The 20,253-nt window shown below is 33.6% G+C and overlaps 1 protein-coding gene across 1 annotated transcript in view; it reads right to left on the minus strand.

Moving 5' to 3' along the window:
- The window catches only part of LOC132565093 (mutS protein homolog 5-like), a 48,020-nt gene that overhangs the window by 21,101 nt on the left and 6,666 nt on the right, over positions 1–20,253 (minus strand). Inside the window, exons 8-13 of the mRNA XM_060229699.1 lie at positions 9,215–9,300; positions 7,683–7,728; positions 4,902–5,040; positions 1,976–2,038; positions 1,256–1,327; positions 917–973 (exon numbers count right to left, since the gene is read on the minus strand). Of these exons, the coding sequence (XP_060085682.1) occupies positions 917–973; positions 1,256–1,327; positions 1,976–2,038; positions 4,902–5,040; positions 7,683–7,728; positions 9,215–9,300 (463 nt within the window). The remainder of the gene's footprint in view (positions 1–916; positions 974–1,255; positions 1,328–1,975; positions 2,039–4,901; positions 5,041–7,682; positions 7,729–9,214; positions 9,301–20,253) is intronic.

Here is a 20,253-nt window from a genome sequence, read left to right on the forward strand (position 1 = left end):
AGTATACTTTTGGACATTTCTTCAGTTTTCAACTTTTATCACACCCAATAAAAAGATGACCACATCTTGATATTGGTGCTTTGATAAAGTGTGCTAGAATGGATCTTGTTCAATTCTATAATGTTGAGTTAAACATAATCAATTAAAGGATTCAGCAGTACTTTTACACACACTATCCACACCCAAAGTCATTCATTATACCTAACAAGTGATATAAATTACTATGTACTGAATTTTGAAAAAAAGTTAGTTCTTAACATTTGATGTCACTAAGATTTTTATCCTTTTGCTACATGAATATAGTGTTACAATTCAATGTTTGCTGTCACAAAATTTTGATGAAATATCAAAATTCCAGAATCTTGCATCCTTCCTCTAACAAATATCTTTTATTTCTAATGATGGCAGTGAAATTCACGGCCCCAGTTGTTCAAAGGCTGGGTAGAGATAACAAGTGGTTAGTGAAAATTTTCAAAAATCCTTTTGTTTGTTCAGTGGCAGCAATTTGAATTTTTCACTGAACACTGGGTAACATGAACTAAACTTTGAACAACCACAGCCAGAATGTCATAGCAACTTCTCATTGATGGTCTTATTTAGAAACCTGCTTCAACATCTCTGTTAAACTTGATTCATGGAACTTTCCTTGTTAATCTCAAGTTTTGAAAACTCAATCAATATTAAACTGTTACTAAAGAGTACAAGCCTAGTGGTTTTCCATGCTTGACAATCAGGACATCTTTAAAACAATGGTCATGCACAAAGACTTTGTTACTTGACACTGTATACAGTGAAAACTGCTTCACATCAAGTAATTAGCAAAACATGACAACCTTCGGGACTAAAATGATTGTTGCATAATAATTAGCTAAAAGACTTGTATGTAAAATAATGGAAATTAAATTTTAAAACTTACAATTTTGCTGATAAGAGTGGCAATGCGATGCAGATCCTCAGAAAAGTTGTCTGATATCTGTAATTCAATCAGATATGGTAAACTTTAAAACTACTCCACAGTCATCAAACACTACAGAATCTATCTCTTGATAACATATTGCTGCCTTCCCTTCAATAACTTTACAATGATGTTTCTGCTTATATATTTTTTATTTACCATCTAGCTAAAGAAAACAATTCTATTTGATTTTTTTTCACCGAATCTGAACCACAGGCATGACAATCCATCCTTTATTTGAAGAAATTAGCTATAAATTTGGGGGGGGGGGGGGGAGCATTTCACTATAATGGTTCTCACCTTTTTGAAGATGTAAATCCCTTGTGTCTGAGCCCTGCTTATGTCTCCAATATAGATAGCATTGTAGACTGTCTGTAAACAGGTCAGGTAGGTTTGAACTTTTTATACAAAGTGATGTTTTCAACAGCTAATTTTCAAAACAAAGGAATTCATTAATTAAAAATGGGAGCAAACACACGAACAATTATCCACCCATGTGGATAAACAAATAACAGATACTGCATTTTGCAATAAGAGGACTTTTGTCATATGTAATAAATATAATACAGAAAGTAAAATAACTGCTTCAATGAAACTGGTGCTTGTTTCAACCTTTAGCTAATAAAATAAAACTGAAGTTGACAGGAAAATGTTTTCATAATACATAAATTTAAATTACTTGCAGCCAGTTCCTCCTTTTTAAAATTGCTAATTTAGAACAAGTCAAGGGCACATTACAACCTTAAGTAAGGCCCTATCAGGCTGAAGCATATATTATCATATTTAATGCAGTTAAGTAAATTATAAAATTGAAAATACATTACACTGCAAGGAGATATCTACGGTCTGGTCACATACAACATTGATGAAATTAAATGTTAAAGCTGACAATATTTCAATGCACTTAAAAAAATGGACATTGGATCTTCCTATTCCCATACTGAACAAATAATGTATTTCCACCTTTTCATTTCTATATTGCAGCAGTTTTCATTCTATAATTCTAAATCAATATATTACCTTATAGAGTGCCTGCCAGTCTCCGACAGATGCCTGAGTGTTGGTCATTCTGGCCAGAACTCGCTAAAAGTCAACGAAACAATATCAGTATCAAGGCAGTCATGTTGAAAATCGAGCTTATGATATTATTAGAATTTACGTTAGATAACCTAAAAATCACGAAATAAATAAATAAAAATTAAAAAATAAAAAACAAGATCATTCAGTAATATGTGAGCTAGAGGAACTTTGGCCATAGCCTTTTTTTAAGATCCCTTACAATATGATAAGAATTGCTGAAATTGAAAAATCAACAGTTAACATTGAAATGCCTAACATAGTTCTTTTAATGTGGTGTTGACATAGGAAAAGTAAAAATAAACAGATTTCTCATTCTTCAATCAGCTACTAGAAATATTACAATTAGAGGAGACAACAAACAGCCAGGGTCATTTTGAGATGGCTACTATGCTGAATAACATACAGGAAGCCTGTCACACATTCTATCCAGGGTAAATGGATTAAGGGGTCTTGTCTAGCATCCTAACCACAACAGCACAGACCGGTCTGTTGATCAGCTTCATAAGATACACAAACTGACCCATTAGAGATAAAGTAGAACCCACTTAATTTGAACTAGGTTATATTGACAAAGTGGTTAAATTGAAATCAAAAATAATCCCTGTCAAAATGTCTTCTTTGACTTAGTATTTTGACCTCGTTTAGTTTGAAATTGGTTAATTTGAAATCCTGCATTATCTGAAAGGTAAACACTGGCCCTAGACAGCACTAATGAACAGTTTTCACATAGCTTAATTTGAAGGCCACCCCATTGCCCGTGAGCAGTGTTGTCACGCTTTGGTGCGTCTGTGTCTCTAGTTCAATGCCCAGGTAAAAATATGATACAACAGAAATAAATTAGAAGTATTAATCAATGTACAGTGTTTGTCATTTAAACAAAGGTTTTGGTTAGTTTAACTTTGTATGTAGAAGAGAGCGACAGGTGCTTTAAGTGGCTTCGTCCAGCAAGAAGTGTAAACAACTGACAATTGATGTAAAATATGAACTTATTCAAGCTGTAGATAGACTAACAAGCTGTGTCTCTAGTTCAATATTATGAAATTGTAGAAAGAACGTATGCATATGCTTTGTTTCATCATTAACGTGTGATAGATCTGGGTGCTAGAAAAAGCTTATACAGATTAATTTGAAACCCGGTTAATTTGAAGTATTTTTTATTCCCCCGAGGATTTCAATATAACCTGGTTAGACTGTAGTTGAACCACACCTCTTTGTTCTTCATCTGAGGTAGCAAAGTCCAATGCTCTATATACAGAGTTATAATGTGGTCTTCTGGTCGTAGAAGTATTTTAAAGGTCGAGATTGTCTAATTATATGATGAATACATATCTCATAGGTAAAATTTCTATCTACATTGGAAGAAAAGAAATACACAAAACTTATGTAAATCACACTTAAATGACAGCTGCTAGTGGATGCAGTAGTGTAACTCATTGAAGTATAAATTTCTTGTGGATGTGGCTGTGGGTGTGGCTTTGTAGCAGAATATTATTGTTCTACACACACTCAAATCTCCACACCTCCCAAAAGTTATGAACGGAATCAGTTTGAGTGTCAACAACAAGAATTCCCAGTGTTTACGCTGACATTTCAGTTGACATATGAACTGACCATGATATTAAATGTAGTGTTTGAGATGACTGTGACATATGAACTGACCATGATATTAAATGTAGTGTTTGAGATGACTGTGACATATGAACTGACCATGATATTAAATGTAGTGTTTGAGATGACTGTGACATATGAACTGACCATGATATTAAATGTAGTGTTTGAGATGACTGTGACATATGTGACATGATATTAATAGTGTTTGAGATGACTGTGACATATGAACTGACTATGATATTAATTGTAGTGTTTGAGATGACTGTGACATATGAACTGACTATGATATTAATTGTAGTGTTTGAGATGACTGTGACATATGAACTGACCATGATATTAAATGTAGTGTTTGAGATGACTGTGACATATGAACTGACTATGATATTAATTGTAGTGTTTGAGATGACTGTGACATATGAACTGACCATGATATTAAATGTAGTGTTTGAGATGACTGTGACATATGAACTGACTATGATATTAAATGTAGTGTTTGAGATGACTGTGACATATGAACTGACTATGATATTAAATGTAGTGTTTGAGATGACTGTGACATATGAACTGACCATGATATTAAATGTAGTGTTTGAGATGACTGTGACATATGAACTGACCATGATATTAAATGTAGTGTTTGAGATGACTGTGACATATGAACTGACTATGATATTAAATGTAGTGTTTGAGATGACTGTGACATATGAACTGACCATGATATTAAATGTAGTGTTTGAGATGACTGTGACATATGAACTGACCATGATATTAAATGTAGTGTTTGAGATGACTGTGACATATGAACTGACCATGATATTAATTGTAGTGTTTGAGATGACTGTGACATATGAACTGACTATGATATTAATTGTAGTGTTTGAGATGACTGTGACATATGAACTGACTATGATATTAATTGTAGTGTTTGAGATGACTGTGACATATGAACTGACCATGATATTAAATGTAGTGTTTGAGATGACTGTGACATATGAACTGACCATGATATTAAATGTAGTGTTTGAGATGACTGTGACATATGAACTGACCATGATATTAAATGTAGTGTTTGAGATGACTGTGACATATGTGACCATGATATTAAATGTAGTGTTTGAGATGACTGTGACATATGAACTGACCATGATATTAATTGTAGTGTTTGAGATGACTGTGACATATGAACTGACCATGATATTAATTGTAGTGTTTGAGATGACTGTGACATATGAACTGACTGGTCTCATTTACTCACTGTGACATTCTTGATGTGTTTAAGGCAATCGGTCAGCGTTGTAAGCACTTCAATGTTACGTGGGCTCACAAAGAAAGTGATGGCATTCTGCCGCTGGGTCAACACACACAGGTCTCTGAGGGGTTGCATACACCACAATCTGAAATGAAGTCAAATGCACTTTAAAAAAATATCTAAAACACAAAATATGGTTTAGCAGAACTAATTCAATTGTTCATCAGCTTCAATGTGATGTGCTGCCTTAAAACTACAAAATGTCTGTAGATATGAATGCCCTGGCTCCCATGCAAACAAGAATCTGATTGGGACAAGACATGACGAGATGAACAGACATTGGAAATACTATATGCCCCCCTTCCCCTACGCAATAAAAAGGTGGGGTACATACTGACCAATATGGACAAGCTTATTAATATACCTCAAAGTGTACCGCTTAATTAGTGGAATTAGGTAGGGAATTAACACTAATGTTGATTTTATTGTAATAAAACATATACATATATATATATACATAACTTAAAGATACTTTGTGTTGCGATAAAATATTTGAAAAGAATAAAATTGACAGGACAAATGTATTCCGCTAATGTTTTCAGGACTAACGGCCATCTTCAATTATAATAAATGTATTGCCTGAAGATGGCCGTTAGGTCTGAAAACATTAGCGGAATACATTTGTCCTGTCGAATTTATTCTTTTCAAATGTTTAATTGATACACAAAGAAGTACAATAATGCAGTAGCACCTGATTTTGTTTTAGAATATCATGCTCTGATAAAAAAAGTTTTCTCATTAAGAATTGGGGCCATTCAATAATCTATTCTGTGTTGCTGATTTTAGGGGTTAGTGGAGATAATCATGAAATTACTCAAAATGGGCACAATATTTCACAGAGATTCGAAATTTGTTTTTAAAACACTTTTGATGTTTGTACTGTGGAAAATTTCTTCATACCACAAGACAGTAACTGGGGAATAGTGTGATATGTACACAAAATCTGTGACAGTTTTTTTTAATAGATGTGGTTAGGAAACACTAAATACTCACTGTAATGCATGATAGGTTTTTTGTGAAATAAACAATATTTCATAACACAACACAACCCATTAACTTGGATTGCAGGTGTAATATATGTACACCTGAACATTTGTTTGTCTAAACACTACAGCTTATTTATGGCTAAATCCACGTAGGTGTAAAATTGTACACAATAACTAGTAAATGTCACATTCACGCTACAACACTGAATTAATTAATTGTTGAGTGCATTGACACTAAAATTAGTTAAACATTACACATCAGTTATATCAAAAGTTCAACTTGTCAATTTGTTTTTAGGTACATTAAAAATGAAAGTAGAAAAACCTCTGGTAAGTAAACAAGAACTCAATTGTAAACGACATTAATATGAGGCTCTATGCAACTCAAGTGATGTCTTCAAGTACAATTACAGCTATTGTTGATCTGATTTTTTGCATGATGTTATCTGAATTATCATAATACTTTCTTGCACAGCTAGAGATGACATTTTTAACAGATGGTTTTCTCTAGTACAGACACTCACTACTGCAAAGAGTTCTTTGTAAATATTACCTGGTACATTCCAGGTTCCGAGAAATATTTCTCTCTAATTCATTCATTCGTTATGGGAATATGTGTGATTGAAATACTTTTCTAGTAATGCTAAATATAAACTAGTATCAAGAAAGAGGTGTGTTTCGCTGAAAATGGGTATTTACAGGGCGATAAGTACACATGTATAGTATATAGACTGTGAAGGCTGGTCTGTGCTGGTCCAGGTATTGATTACACTCGTCACTCTCTATATATATTACTGTAGATTACATTTCTAGGAAATGAGTCAAGGCTTCAGAGTTTCTTGCACACTTGCAATCATCGTGTCAACTCCAGACATTCTAACCATTTCATGGAAATCATTCCATATTTTATGACTCATTATAAAACAGAACACAGCAAGACAACTACAAGAATGACAGAATTTTTTTATATGTCATATTTCTCCTTTGTGTCATTGAAATTGACATCATGAACTCCGGTTATCTCCTAAGAAAAGCTGTCTTCTTGCACTACTTCCTAAAGAGGTGTGGAACTATTTTTCTGGAACTATAGAGGAAAAGGGTATATGAATCACATCTAGAATTTCTGAAACTGACAAAAAAATCTAATGGAAAACATAGATCAATATACACAGACAAGAGATGGGGTAGACGTTGTAATGAGAGGGACAGCAACAGAATCCTATATGCTACAGTCCATCTATAGAATGATTTGGGTAAATGTGTTTGTGATTTTGAAAGATTGAAAATCATTAACATTATCTGTCACTTCGTATCCAGTTTTCATGAATATTCAATGTAAAATACACAAATTAACAGAATATTATTACAGTAATATGATGCCCTGTTTGAATTATTTAACTGTCAATACCTGTAAACATCACTTCCTTTCAATAATGATAGTGATAATCAACAATTCCTATACTACAGAAGTTTTGTTTTTATTTTGGCAGAGGTAATATTTTGTGGTCATCCCAGCTTGGGAAGGGAGTTAAAATTCCATGTAAATTATGTTTACTAATTGATATACATGTCTACAGGCATATAAAACATTATCTCAGGTTTTGATTTACTGTTATAATGTTAATTGGGTCTTTAATTTGTGATATCTTAAATGAAAGTGAATATAGCAAATTAAATCTCTCACTAACATAAACCAACTGTGCAGTTTCCATAGAGCAACAAATGTAATACTGGTGCTCACCTAAGTTTTCTCATGCCAACTTGGGATCGACAGCGATTCAGAATTCCTGCAAGCATTAAACAGATATCTATACCAGATTTATGTCCTTAACATGGTGCTTTTTTGGTATTTTTTAAAGAGATACATAAATAAATATTTTGTACACTATCAGCTTCAGGACATCAAGTTAAAATGATAAATTTGTGATAAACAGTTGTAAACATGGTAAATTTGTGATAAACAGTCGTAAATATGGTAAATATATGATAAACAGTTGTAAACATGGTAAATTTGTGATAAACAGTTGTAAATATGGTAAATTTGTGATAAACAGTTGTAAATATGGTAAATATATGATAAACAGTTGTAAACATGGTAAATTTGTGATAAACAGTTGTAAACATGGTAAATTTGTGATAAACAGTTGTAAATATGGTAAATATATGATAAACAGTTGTAAACATGGTAAATTTGTGATAAACAGTTGTAAATATGGTAAATATATGATAAACATGCAGTTGTAAATATGGTAAATTTGTGACAAACAGTTGTAAACATGGTAAATTTTCTGATAAACAGTTGTAAATATGATAAATTTGTGATAAACAGTTGTAAATATGGTAAATTTTCTGATAAACAGTTGTAAATATGATAAATTTGTGATAAACAGTTGTAAATATGGTAAATTTTCTGATAAACAGTTGTAAATATGATAAATTTGTGATAAACAGTTGTAAACATGGTAAATTTGTGATAAACAGTTGTAAATATGGTAAATATATGATAAACAGTTGTAAACATGGTAAATTTGTGATAAACAGTTGTAAATATGGTAAATATATGATAAACATGCAGTTGTAAATATGGTAAATTTGTGACAAACAGTTGTAAACATGGTAAATTTTCTGATAAACAGTTGTAAATATGATAAATTTGTGATAAACAGTTGTAAATATGGTAAATTTTCTGATAAACAGTTGTAAATATGATAAATTTGTGATAAACAGTTGTAAATATGGTAAATTTTCTGATAAACAGTTGTAAATATGATAAATTTGTGATAAACAGTTGTAAATATGGTAAATTTTCTGATAAACAGTTGTAAATATGATAAATTTGTGATAAACAGTTGTAAATATGATAAATTTGTGATAAACAGTTGTAAATATGTGATCTACCAATTAAAAATATAAGTACATGTTATACTGCACATTAAATTTTAATTTGAACAAATCTTCCTACCCGGTATCAAAAGTTCAGACTACAGGCCAATGCATTTGTGTAGACATTCAATAGCCGTTTATATCTCTATTCATAACAAACATGCTTAACCCACTCAATTTACAACCACTCAACATTTTAAATGTTGTCTGATAACCTTCCTGTTTTAATTATGACAGATAATGTTATATCCACATTACGTGTGATATCTTATCTGAATTTGTGGGTACAATTTACTGGTGTGATATAATCTTACTTGTAAACACCAACCATTAGATTCCGACGGACATGACACAGTTCAGTATATACAGGTACAATGAATAACATCTTACCAAAGAGACTAAGGCCTTCTTTTGCACTACGAGATCCTGCCTTATATGCAGAAGGATGAGATTCACGTTGAAATATCTGTAGAGAGCTGGTAAATTAATACAAACATGATGTTAAACAGTCTCTGTAACATGAGCGATAACAATAACACAGTATTGAAAACCTATTAGCAAAAATATTCCCATTTCAGATATTAGGCGTAAAGTTATAAACAGTCCATTTAGAGGGTTAAAAATAATGATGAAAGGATGATGTTCTTGTTAACAGACCAATTGAAAAGTAAGGTGGCTAGATTGTCAGGGTTTCACTGTACAGTAAGGTGGCTAGATTGTCAAGGTTTCACTGTACAGCAAGGTGGCTAGATTATCAAGGTTTCACTGTACAGTAAGGTGGCTAGATTATCAAGGTTTCACTGTACAGTAAGGTGGCTAGATTATCAAGGTTTCACTGTACAGTAAGGTGGCTAGATTGTCAGGGTTTCACTGTACAGTAAGGTGGCTAGATTGTCAATGTTTCACTGTACAGTAAGGTGGCTAGATTGTCAGGGTTTCACTGTGCAGTAAGGTGGCTAGATTGTCAAGGTTTCACTGTACAGCAAGGTGGCTGGATTATCAAGGTTTCACTGTACAGTAAGGTGGCTAGATTGTCAAGGTTTCACTGTACAGTAAGGTGGCTGGATTATCAAGGTTTCACTGTACAGTAAGATTACTGGATTATCAAGGTTTCACTGTGCAGTAAGGTGGCTAGATTGTCAGGGTTTTTACTGTACAGCAAGGTGGCTAGATTGTCAAGGTTTAACTGTATAGTAAGGTGGCTAGATTGTCAAAGTTTCACTGTACAGTAAGGTGGCTGGATTATCAAGGTTTCACTGTACAGTAAGGTGGCTAGATTGTCAGGGTTTCACTGTACAGTAAGGTGGCTAGATTGTCAATGTTTCACTGTACAGTAAGGTGGCTAGATTGTCAGGGTTTCACTGTGCAGTAAGGTGGCTAGATTGTCAAGGTTTCACTGTACAGCAAGGTGGCTGGATTATCAAGGTTTCACTGTACAGTAAGGTGGCTAGATTGTCAAGGTTTCACTGTACAGAAAGTGGCTAGATTGTCAAAGTTTCAGTGTACAGTAAGGTGGCTGGATTATCAAGGTTTCACTGTACAGTAAGGTGGCTGGAATATCAAGGTTTCAGTGTACAGCAAGGTGGCTAGATTATCAAGGTTTCACTGTACAGTAAGGTGGCTGGAATATCAAGGTTTCACTGTACAGTAAGGTGGCTAGATTGTCAGGGTTTCACTGTACAGTAAGGTGGCTAGATTGTCAGGGTTTCACTGTACAGTAAGATTACTGGATTGTCAAGGTTTCACTTTACAGTAAGGTGGTTGGAATATCAAGGTTTCAGTGTACACCAAGGTGGCTAGATTATCAAGGTTTCATTGTACAGTAAGGTGGCTAGATTGTCAAAGTTTCACTGTACAGTAAGGTAGCTGGAATATCAGGGTTTCACTGTACAGTAAGGTGGCTGGATTATCAAGGTTTCACTGTACAGTAAGGTGGCTAGATTGTCAGGGTTTCACTGTACAGTAAGGTGGCTGGAATATCAAGGTTTCACTGTACAGTAAGGTGGCTGGAATATCAAGGTTTCACTGTACAGTAAGGTGGCTAGATTGTCAGGGTTTCACTGTACAGTAAGGTGGCTAGATTGTCAGGGTTTCACTGTACAGTAAGGTGGCTAGATTGTCAAGGTTTCACTGTACAGTAAGGTGGCTAGATTGTCAGGGTTTCACTGTACAGTAAGGTGGCTAGATTGTCAGGGTTTCACTGTACAGTAAGGTGGCTAGATTGTCAAGGTTTCACTGTACAGTAAGATTACTGGATTGTCAAGGTTTCACTGTACAGTAAGGTGGCTGGAATATCAAGGTTTCACTGTACAGTAAGGTGGCTAGATTGTCAGTTTCACTGTACAGTAAGGTGGCTGGATTGTCAAAGTTTCACTGTACAGTAAGGTGGCTAGATTGTCAAAGTTTCACTGTACAGTAAGATTACTGGATTGTCAAATTTTCACTGTACAGTAAGGTGGCTGGATTGTCAAAGTTTCACTGTACAGTAAGGTGGCTGGATTGTCAAAGTTTCACTGTACAGTAAGGTGGCTAGATTGTCAAAGTTTCACTGTACAGTAAGGTGGCTGGATTGTCAAATCTTCACTGTACAGTAAGGTGGCTGGATTGTCAAATCTTCACTGTACAGTAAGGTGGCTAGATTGTCAAAGTTTCACTGTACAGTAAGATTACTGGATTGTCAAATTTTCACTGTACAGTAAGGTGGCTGGATTATCAAAGTTTCACTGTACAGTAAGATTACTGGATTGTCAAAGTTTCACTGTACAGTAAGATTACTGGATTGTCAAAGTTTCACTGTACAGTAAGGTGGCTAGATTGTCAGGGTTTCACTGTACAGTAAGGTGGCTAGATTGTCAAAGTTTCACTGTACAGTAAGATTACTGGATTGTCAAATTTTCACTGTACAGTAAGGTGGCTAGATTGTCAGGGTTTCACTGTACAGTAAGGTGGCTAGATTGTCAAAGTTTCACTGTACAGTAAGGTGGCTAGATTGTCAGGGTTTCACTGTACAGTAAGGTGGCTAGATTGTCAATGTTTCACTGTACAGTAAGGTGGCTGGATTATCAAAGTTTCACTGTACAGTAAGGTGGCTGGAATATCAACAGTCCATTGTGGAAAGGATGATTTTAATTCAAAGATATTTTGATTATTTTATTTAATAATAATTCAGCAAAATAACACTTAAAATCCTTAGAAAAATATATCTTATCTTTCATTTAATTAAGAAAACTGTTTCCTTCCTAAATTTTATCTGAAAGAACCTGAGCAGTGTTGTTGCATAACACTTATCTTCCTGTTGTAACCACAAACATTTCCTAAATGCGATACTAGAGAAAAGTTTCAAATTACATCATACAATCAATCTACTTCCAGTCACGAAGGATTTAAATCCTCTAAGCCTAATTTACATATTGTTTGTTATCCTTCACAACAAAACACGAAATCTACATATTTAGTGCACGGAAGTTTTTAATTGTGTCCCTGCAGTCATGTACAATACATTACTAAGATTGTGAATGATCCTAAATAGTAATGTACATCTATTTGCTTCATTGAATACAAATATTTCTGTCATATAGAATTAAAAAAGACATACCCCTTTATTTCATCTTCATATCTAAGCCATTCTTGCCTTTTCAGTGTTTCTAAAATGTTGTGTATACCCATTTATCAATCCTCACATGAAATCTCGCAATATTACTTGAGAAACTTATTCTGTTCTATTAGGTTCAATATTCATTGAGAAACTTATTCAGTTCTATCAAATTCAATATTTATTGAGAAACTTCTTCTGATCTAAATGCATTGTACCTTTGTCCTCAGCCATATATTATCTAGTAAATATCATTTTCACATGTTAAGCTAGAATCTCGTATTGTGATTTAAGGTGAATTCCTAATTACCATGACCATCTTTTGCCTACATCTGATTATCATTTTCTGTTTATTCAAGTAATACTGACCTTGACATTTTACCTTCAGACAAAATATTAATCTTCAGCAAATACTAATAGATTGAGTATGGTCTACTGTAGTCCAATGAATGCTCTTTCAATGAGAATGACAGGAACGATTTGTACACTGTATGAAATTTGAGAAAGATTCATTCTGTAAATCTCAAGAAACAACAATAAAAATCTTCATAGTCATAATCCAAGATGGCATCTTTCAACCATTTTGGTTTTTCAGATCACTTCCAAAATCAAAAGGGTACAACTAAAAACCAAATACAGCCAACAAATGAAATACTGGATTGATCCATCCAGTACTTCAAAAACAAACTTGTCAAAATTGAAGACGACTGCCTCAACAGCCTGTCATCTTTTATTGCAATCAGTCATAAAATGGACCATGCAAATGTGGGTACCAAGACAAACCTACATATGAATTTGAGAATGATCTATCAAACACTTAGATCTCCAGAAAGAGTGATAACAAGAACTTTTTAAGCATGGACAGATGTAAAACTATATCTGGAAAGTCTGTCATTTGATGATGCCCAAGAGCTAATAAATTCATGACTTTCATTGAGCAAAATCAGACAGGTGAAATGATGCAAATGACTAATTCCAGCACTTATATCAATTATGTGGGAAAACATAAACAAGTGATGTGTTAGGGTTTGTTTGTTCTGAGAAATAATTTATTTGTATCCCTGATAAATACCACTGACAACAGACAGCTCTGATCGGTTGAGTAGTAAGGCTAGAAAGTCCGAGGTCCAGGGTTCGCATCCTAGCAGAGACATTGAATAAATAATGACCTATGTAACATTCAGATGGTAAATTTTTCAATCCTTTTGAGACAATCTTTATATATATACATATATACATGTACTGTAATAAACCATGCTTTCATAACTCTAAATCAAATATTTATGACAACTTTCTTCAAAAACATGGCAACAGATGCATATTTCCTTTAAAGTCAGATGAGGGTGAAAATCATTTTTTGAATGATTTTAATATTGTTATCGTAAAGTAAAGGTGCATTTGTACTTAATGGTCTGTATGACCAGGATTTATAAAAAGATTGGACATTCCAGATGTGGAGGTGGTGGAAGTAGTTGATATCATCTATCAGGCCTATACACAGGACAAAACTGGAATATCCACCGGAACCCAACGGCTGGTTATTTTCATTACATCAGCATAAAAACTCCAAATATAGTACATAAGTAGGCCAGATCATAGATCTGATATGCAGGTGAGTTCCAGGTACACCAGAAGTAAGGTCCCAGATTTCGTGTATAAGCTCCAGTACTCTTGAATGAACTAAACAATGTATCTCTATACCTCAGGTAGATAAGCCGAAATACATGGACTTGGGTCATCATCTGCTGAGTAAACAGGACAAACCGGAACTTTGCCAGCATTAGTGAATGACCTGTCAAATGTTCTTAATGACATTCATCCATTTCCCTATCCCCCACAAAATTCATTAACTGTAAAATTGTGACAGCTGAACCAAATATGTTCATACATCACTGACAAACACACACTTTATATCGACCAAAGACTAATAGTCACTGATCATAATCAAGGTGGTGAAATTTGAATATCAGTTGATTACTCACAGATTTTTTTCAAACATTTTTTAAATTGATTACTCAAGTTGTAAAGGTTTACAGGAATAAAAAAAAAAACAGGTAAGAAAAATAGACTGTCACTCAAGTTTCCCAAATTATGCAGGCATAGAATACAGGAATATTTTGGTGACAGAAAAACACTGCCTATGTAAATAAGGACATTTGCCTAAATCTTTCTTTCTAACAGATATGGTTTTTTTATACGTTACAAAATTATATACACTTCTAATCAATATTTTGCTAACATGGTAACATTTTGTTTGAGATTTGATAAAAATAAATAATACAAAACACCCACAAACACCTAAATTCTAGGGATCACATTTAGTAAAATTTTTTCCGACATAAGGAGTTGGATAATTTCCTTACACTATGCCTGAATTAGACTTCAACAAAAACTTGAGTGAAATGAACCGAAATTTTGTGTATATAATGTGACATGAAATAACACAGGTGTTATCAAAACTTTTCATGCTACTATCAGTAAGTCACTATTTAATATATATGAATGTTTATGATGACAAAAGTATTCTAATAATAATGTTCAAAAGAAGAGTTCCTACATTTGTGAAAAAACATGCTTTTCAAGAATTTATTTTTTTGAAATTGTTAATTGTATGATCCAAAATTATTTCACCAGTTTCCAAATAATCAGACAAAAGTTGGTAGTTTAAAAAACCAATGCCTGTTGTAATACATCTATCAATACACATATTCTACTCCATTCACCACTTTAATCATGAATTATTTCTGAACAATTTGTCTATTTGTAACATTACTTTGGAGTAGGTATCATATGGCCCCTTATATGGTGCACTCTACCATAATATCCACAGGTGGTGTTTAAATTTTTTCTGTGTGTAAACTTCGAACAGAAATAGACTCTGTATATGAATGTTGTAGAATACATACAAGTTGATAAGTAGTCAGGTATTCTTTTACTAGATTAATAAATCTAACATATTAAGATATAAATTTGTGACAAAGATACCAGAATTCACAACTTATTTTCATGTAATCATTACTACACATTGAACTGATAACATTAAGTGCTCAAGGTTCACAGGATCAGGATGTAGAAACACAAGCAGTGTCAACCTGTATATATATATCTTCCCCGGTGAGTCACACATAGGTACCTAGCACCTCAATCTCTCCCAATCAACAAAACCCTGACACTTAAACACACAACTAAAATGTAAATCAAATAGCAAAACAAGTTAAAAAAAAAAAATAAAAACAAAATCATGAAAGTACTGCATTTAAATACAAACGGAAACATAACAAAAAAAAAAAAATCAAAGCAGAATGATTAAAAAAACATATTGTATCATTTCCAGCTCTATACTTAAAAAAATGATGTTTGAGTTCAACTGATATTTATCAGAAAAGAAAACTCTACAATTCATTTAGGTATAAGACACTGACACAAGGACGTTCACTGCTGAATGAGATAACCATGTGAATTAAATCATTAATGACACAACCAAAGTGTGTCTTATGATATTTAGGTAGCAGATATATTAAACAAACATACAGACTAGTTACTACAGACAATGAGAGAAAATAGGGCATAGTGTTGATGATTACTTAACATCCTAAACATATTGTACATCTAGTGTGTCCCTCCTCCTCCTCCATATCATCAAGATAGAGAAAATATATCAATTATATTCATGTATAATTAAGATAGATAAATTAATGATTAGCTGAAATCTACACGGAAAGTCAGAATGGCCATTGCATAGAGATACTTGTATGCTGCAGGTTTAGTTGTAACCTGTACTTTTTTAGAAATAAGGCTCTAGGCCAAGATGAAAAAAAAACTTTATCATTGTACAATTAACAAACAAAATCAAATTAATGGTAATCTGCAGGTAAAATTCAGAATCTGAAATGAGTTTTGGGATAGCCATGCACAGATATAAGTATTTTCCAGGTATATTAAAACCTTAAATGTGAAACTTTAACATTGGTTTGTATAAATGAAGTCCAAGTAGCCATAAAGTATTGGCTAAATCTACGATTGAAACCATGTGCTGAGATGCTTTAAATCACATATAACTATACAATATGATTGAAACCATGTGCTGAGATGCTTTAAATCACATATAACTATACAATATGATTGAAGATGACAGGTCTTGTAGTTATTAAACAGCTTTAAGTTTAACACAAATGTTGACTCTGCTGCTACCATATTCACCATTACTGGAAAAATTATGGTCATGTTTCACTCCATCATACAAAAACAATATACTTTAATAATAATTTAAAAAAAAACAAATACAAAAGATGTAAAATGGAATCTTCCAAAAGAATGAGAGTTGGATGAATAAACAAACAGTCACAACAGCAGTATGGCCCAATCGGACAAAGTGATATGGCATTACAGATTAAGTCGTCCAGTGTTAGGAAGGTACACTAATGAAGTGATTCCATGACAGGTGACATTAAGCTTCAGATATCAATCAGGTAGCAATCAGTACAATAATCATGTGATTCTATTTATTGAAAATGTGCTGCTGATTTATTAAACAAGAGGACTGGAAAGACATGTGAACCACACTCTATATTACAAAATTTCAACCACTGACAGCTTTTTTAAATAATACTTGAATATGGTAAACTGTCCTTGCTGAACTGAAACTTCTTCAGTCTTTTCCTTATTGGCTGTGCATATCCATCTTCTTTTTTATAATCCCCCCTCCACTCTTTTTGATAACTTCAAAGCCATATCTCATCCTCCCCCCACTTTTATTGGAAATGTATTCCCCACTCCTTTGAAATCTTTCAATCACTGAACTTCCACATTTCCCGTCCTTTTTATTGGAAATGTACTCTGCTCACGTAAATGTTCATTCATCCCTGAAGCAATTTTTCATCCCTCTACCTTTTTTTCTGACATTATATTTAATATCATGCATGCTTGATTTCTCCTCCTGATCCTTCTTTGTCCTAAGGCAGGCTATTTGGAAATTGATGAGCAGTAATATGCAATGAAGATGATATCTGGATCAACAGCTCTGAGCACCAGAAGGCCATGAACCAATATCATTGTGTGTTTTTATAATATCAAAGATCAAAAAAATCAGATGCCATGTTATCCAAAATTTCATAATTGTTTAGCTGTTTCTGTATGTTATACCCTACACGTGAAAAATTTGTCCTATTTCCTTCAGGTTGCCACACTAAGGTTTGTTTAACATACACATAATTGACCCACAGGGACTAGATACAATATATTTCTACTTAAGATTTACTGCTATACGTCTGATCCAAGACATGTACTTTTGATCTGACCGTTGCGTTAACTGCCTCTTATAGGGACTAGTCTCAATGTATTTCAACATAAGGTTGGCTGCTATATGTCTAACATCTGACCTGCACTTGTGATCTGACCGTTGTGTAAACTGCCTCAAACAGGGACTAGTCACAATATATTTTAACATAAGGTTTGCTGCTATATATCTGATCCCAACCCTGTACTTGTGATCTGATGATCTGACCGGTGTGTAAACTGCCTCTCACAGGGACCAGTTACAATATATTTTTACATAAGATTTGCTGCTATACGTCTGATCCCAACCCTGTACTTGTGATCTGACTGTTGTGTAAACTGCCTCCATAGGGACTCCCAGTAGTCACAATATATGCCTAAACTTGTACCTGTATTTGTGAGTTATGTTATGCAATGCTTCCTCAACATGAAAATCATGTTTAAATCGCTTCATTAACAACAACCACAACCGGTATATACGATACAGAGTGAGACAGTTTAAGATGGGATTCATTTGTTCTTTCAGCATAAGAAATGAAACTGTAGTATGTGGTCTTGTTTGACTTGTAACACTGTATCCTGTTTATATATACACATGGCAAACTGCCATCATATCATAAAATAAATTGTGTTTTTACCAGGGTACCGTATATATCAAACAATAAGCCCATGCTTGGTAATCAAATCAAAATATCAAGTACAAGTAAAACAAATGTGTTAGCACCCTCGGCTTATTGCACAATAGGTATGAGTTCATTAAGTGCATAACTCAAAATGTCATTTTCCGTACAAGTAACAAAAATTTGAACTATTCTTGTTTAATTTGGTCTCCTCTAATTTGATAAACGAGGAATCACACAAAAGATGACACTTAAGATAAATGAAGAAGTATTAAATCAATTTATTAAGGGTTGCGAAATGCTGTGAAATATTTCAAGAACCCAGTAAAACGGATCTAAAATGAGACAGGTCATGTTATATCACTTGAAATAACCTCTCCAGTCAAATGATTGTTATAGGCCATCAGCAGACTTGCCAGTCATGATTCAATGCTACAAACAAAGAGATGAGCAGGGACCTAAGTTAATGTTTCCTTTAGTATGAATGGGGATTACAAGTGGTATGGAGGATACATACTAGAGTAATAAATATCAATCTCATGACATCACAAGCTGTATGGTGACCAAACCACGTAGGTCGGGGTTACGGTGACACACTATGTTTATAAACATTAAATTACATCATAAAGGTCTATTATTGTTGATTTCTTACTATCATTAGACATTAAGGATATCAATAGCCAGGTTTCAGTTTCAGGACATCCAGAAATATAATTAATGGGTCAAAAACATGAAATCTGAAACAAACTTTGAACAAGTACAAGCCACAATTCATTTTTTTTTCGAGTATACCATTCATCATATCCATCAGGACTTTGAAGTCACATTATCAGTAACTTGTAATATACCTTATTTATTTGTAAATAACCCCAGAGGGCATAACCTCAAGTTCATGACTGACACAACTCTCAATCTGAATATTTTCAGACCTTGTCTGTCAATTTTGGTAAGATTTTAGTATAATACTTGTCTCATAGTAACAGTATACATTTATGACACTGTTTTGAAAGACGGTGGCATTGTTTATAGCATGGGACTGCTGCTTCGGGTTCCTGGTAAATCATTGGAATATATCATCAAAATGCTGGTAGAAAGAACTAGTTCCAAAGGCTGTGACAATAGGCTGAAACTGTAGCTGTGTTGCTTATAGCTTAAAACATCTGGAGTTCAAATAACTATAAGATAATATCACTGTTGGACTTTTTATTTGGAATTTACAAAAGAAAGCGATGAGCTTATTACCAGGTGTAAGTTTATTGTGGTTACTAGTAAGAAAAATAGGTAAGACTATTTTGACAAAGATCTGTGATACAGATAATACAACTGATACTTTGTCCTTTAAGGTATTTATGGATAGTTGGATGAGTTGAGGACATGTACATCCTGACCTTCATTTGACATTGTTTGAGACTGAATACAGGTCATCTACAGGTAATAGAATACTGTTTCATACTTTTTCACCAGCTTGTGTATTAGCCATTTATACATGTATATTACAGTATAAGAGACACCACTGAATTTCAATAAACACATTATATACTTGATTGTACATATCATTGTTTGTAGTAGCCCAAACTAGATCACCTTATTTCCGGAAAAATGTTTGATGAAAGTCTCTTTAAAACTAGCCTGATCTGTCTTAAAAGTGACAAGGCCATTAAGGTAATCCTTTGCTAAAATACTAAAAGTCCAAATAATTTTACTGAGGATAAAGAGAAAATTATTTACGATGACTGTAGGTTATTCTGGTCCTTTTGATTTCACCTTCTAGCCACCACTAATCAGGTCATGAATATCAAATAATCTGGTCATGAAACATGATCACATACATGTATCTGGTTGTCCCGCTATCCTACCATCACAAACCTGTTCATATGATAATATCAATTTTCTGATTGTGTCACTAGTATCCAGCCACTACTAATCAGGTCGTGCGACTTCAT

This window comes from Ylistrum balloti, unplaced genomic scaffold, assembly GCF_031769215.1.
Source record: "Ylistrum balloti isolate Yb309-2 unplaced genomic scaffold, AGI_CSIRO_Ybal_v1 Utg369690, whole genome shotgun sequence".
Taxonomy (NCBI): Eukaryota; Metazoa; Mollusca; class Bivalvia; order Pectinida; family Pectinidae; genus Ylistrum; species Ylistrum balloti.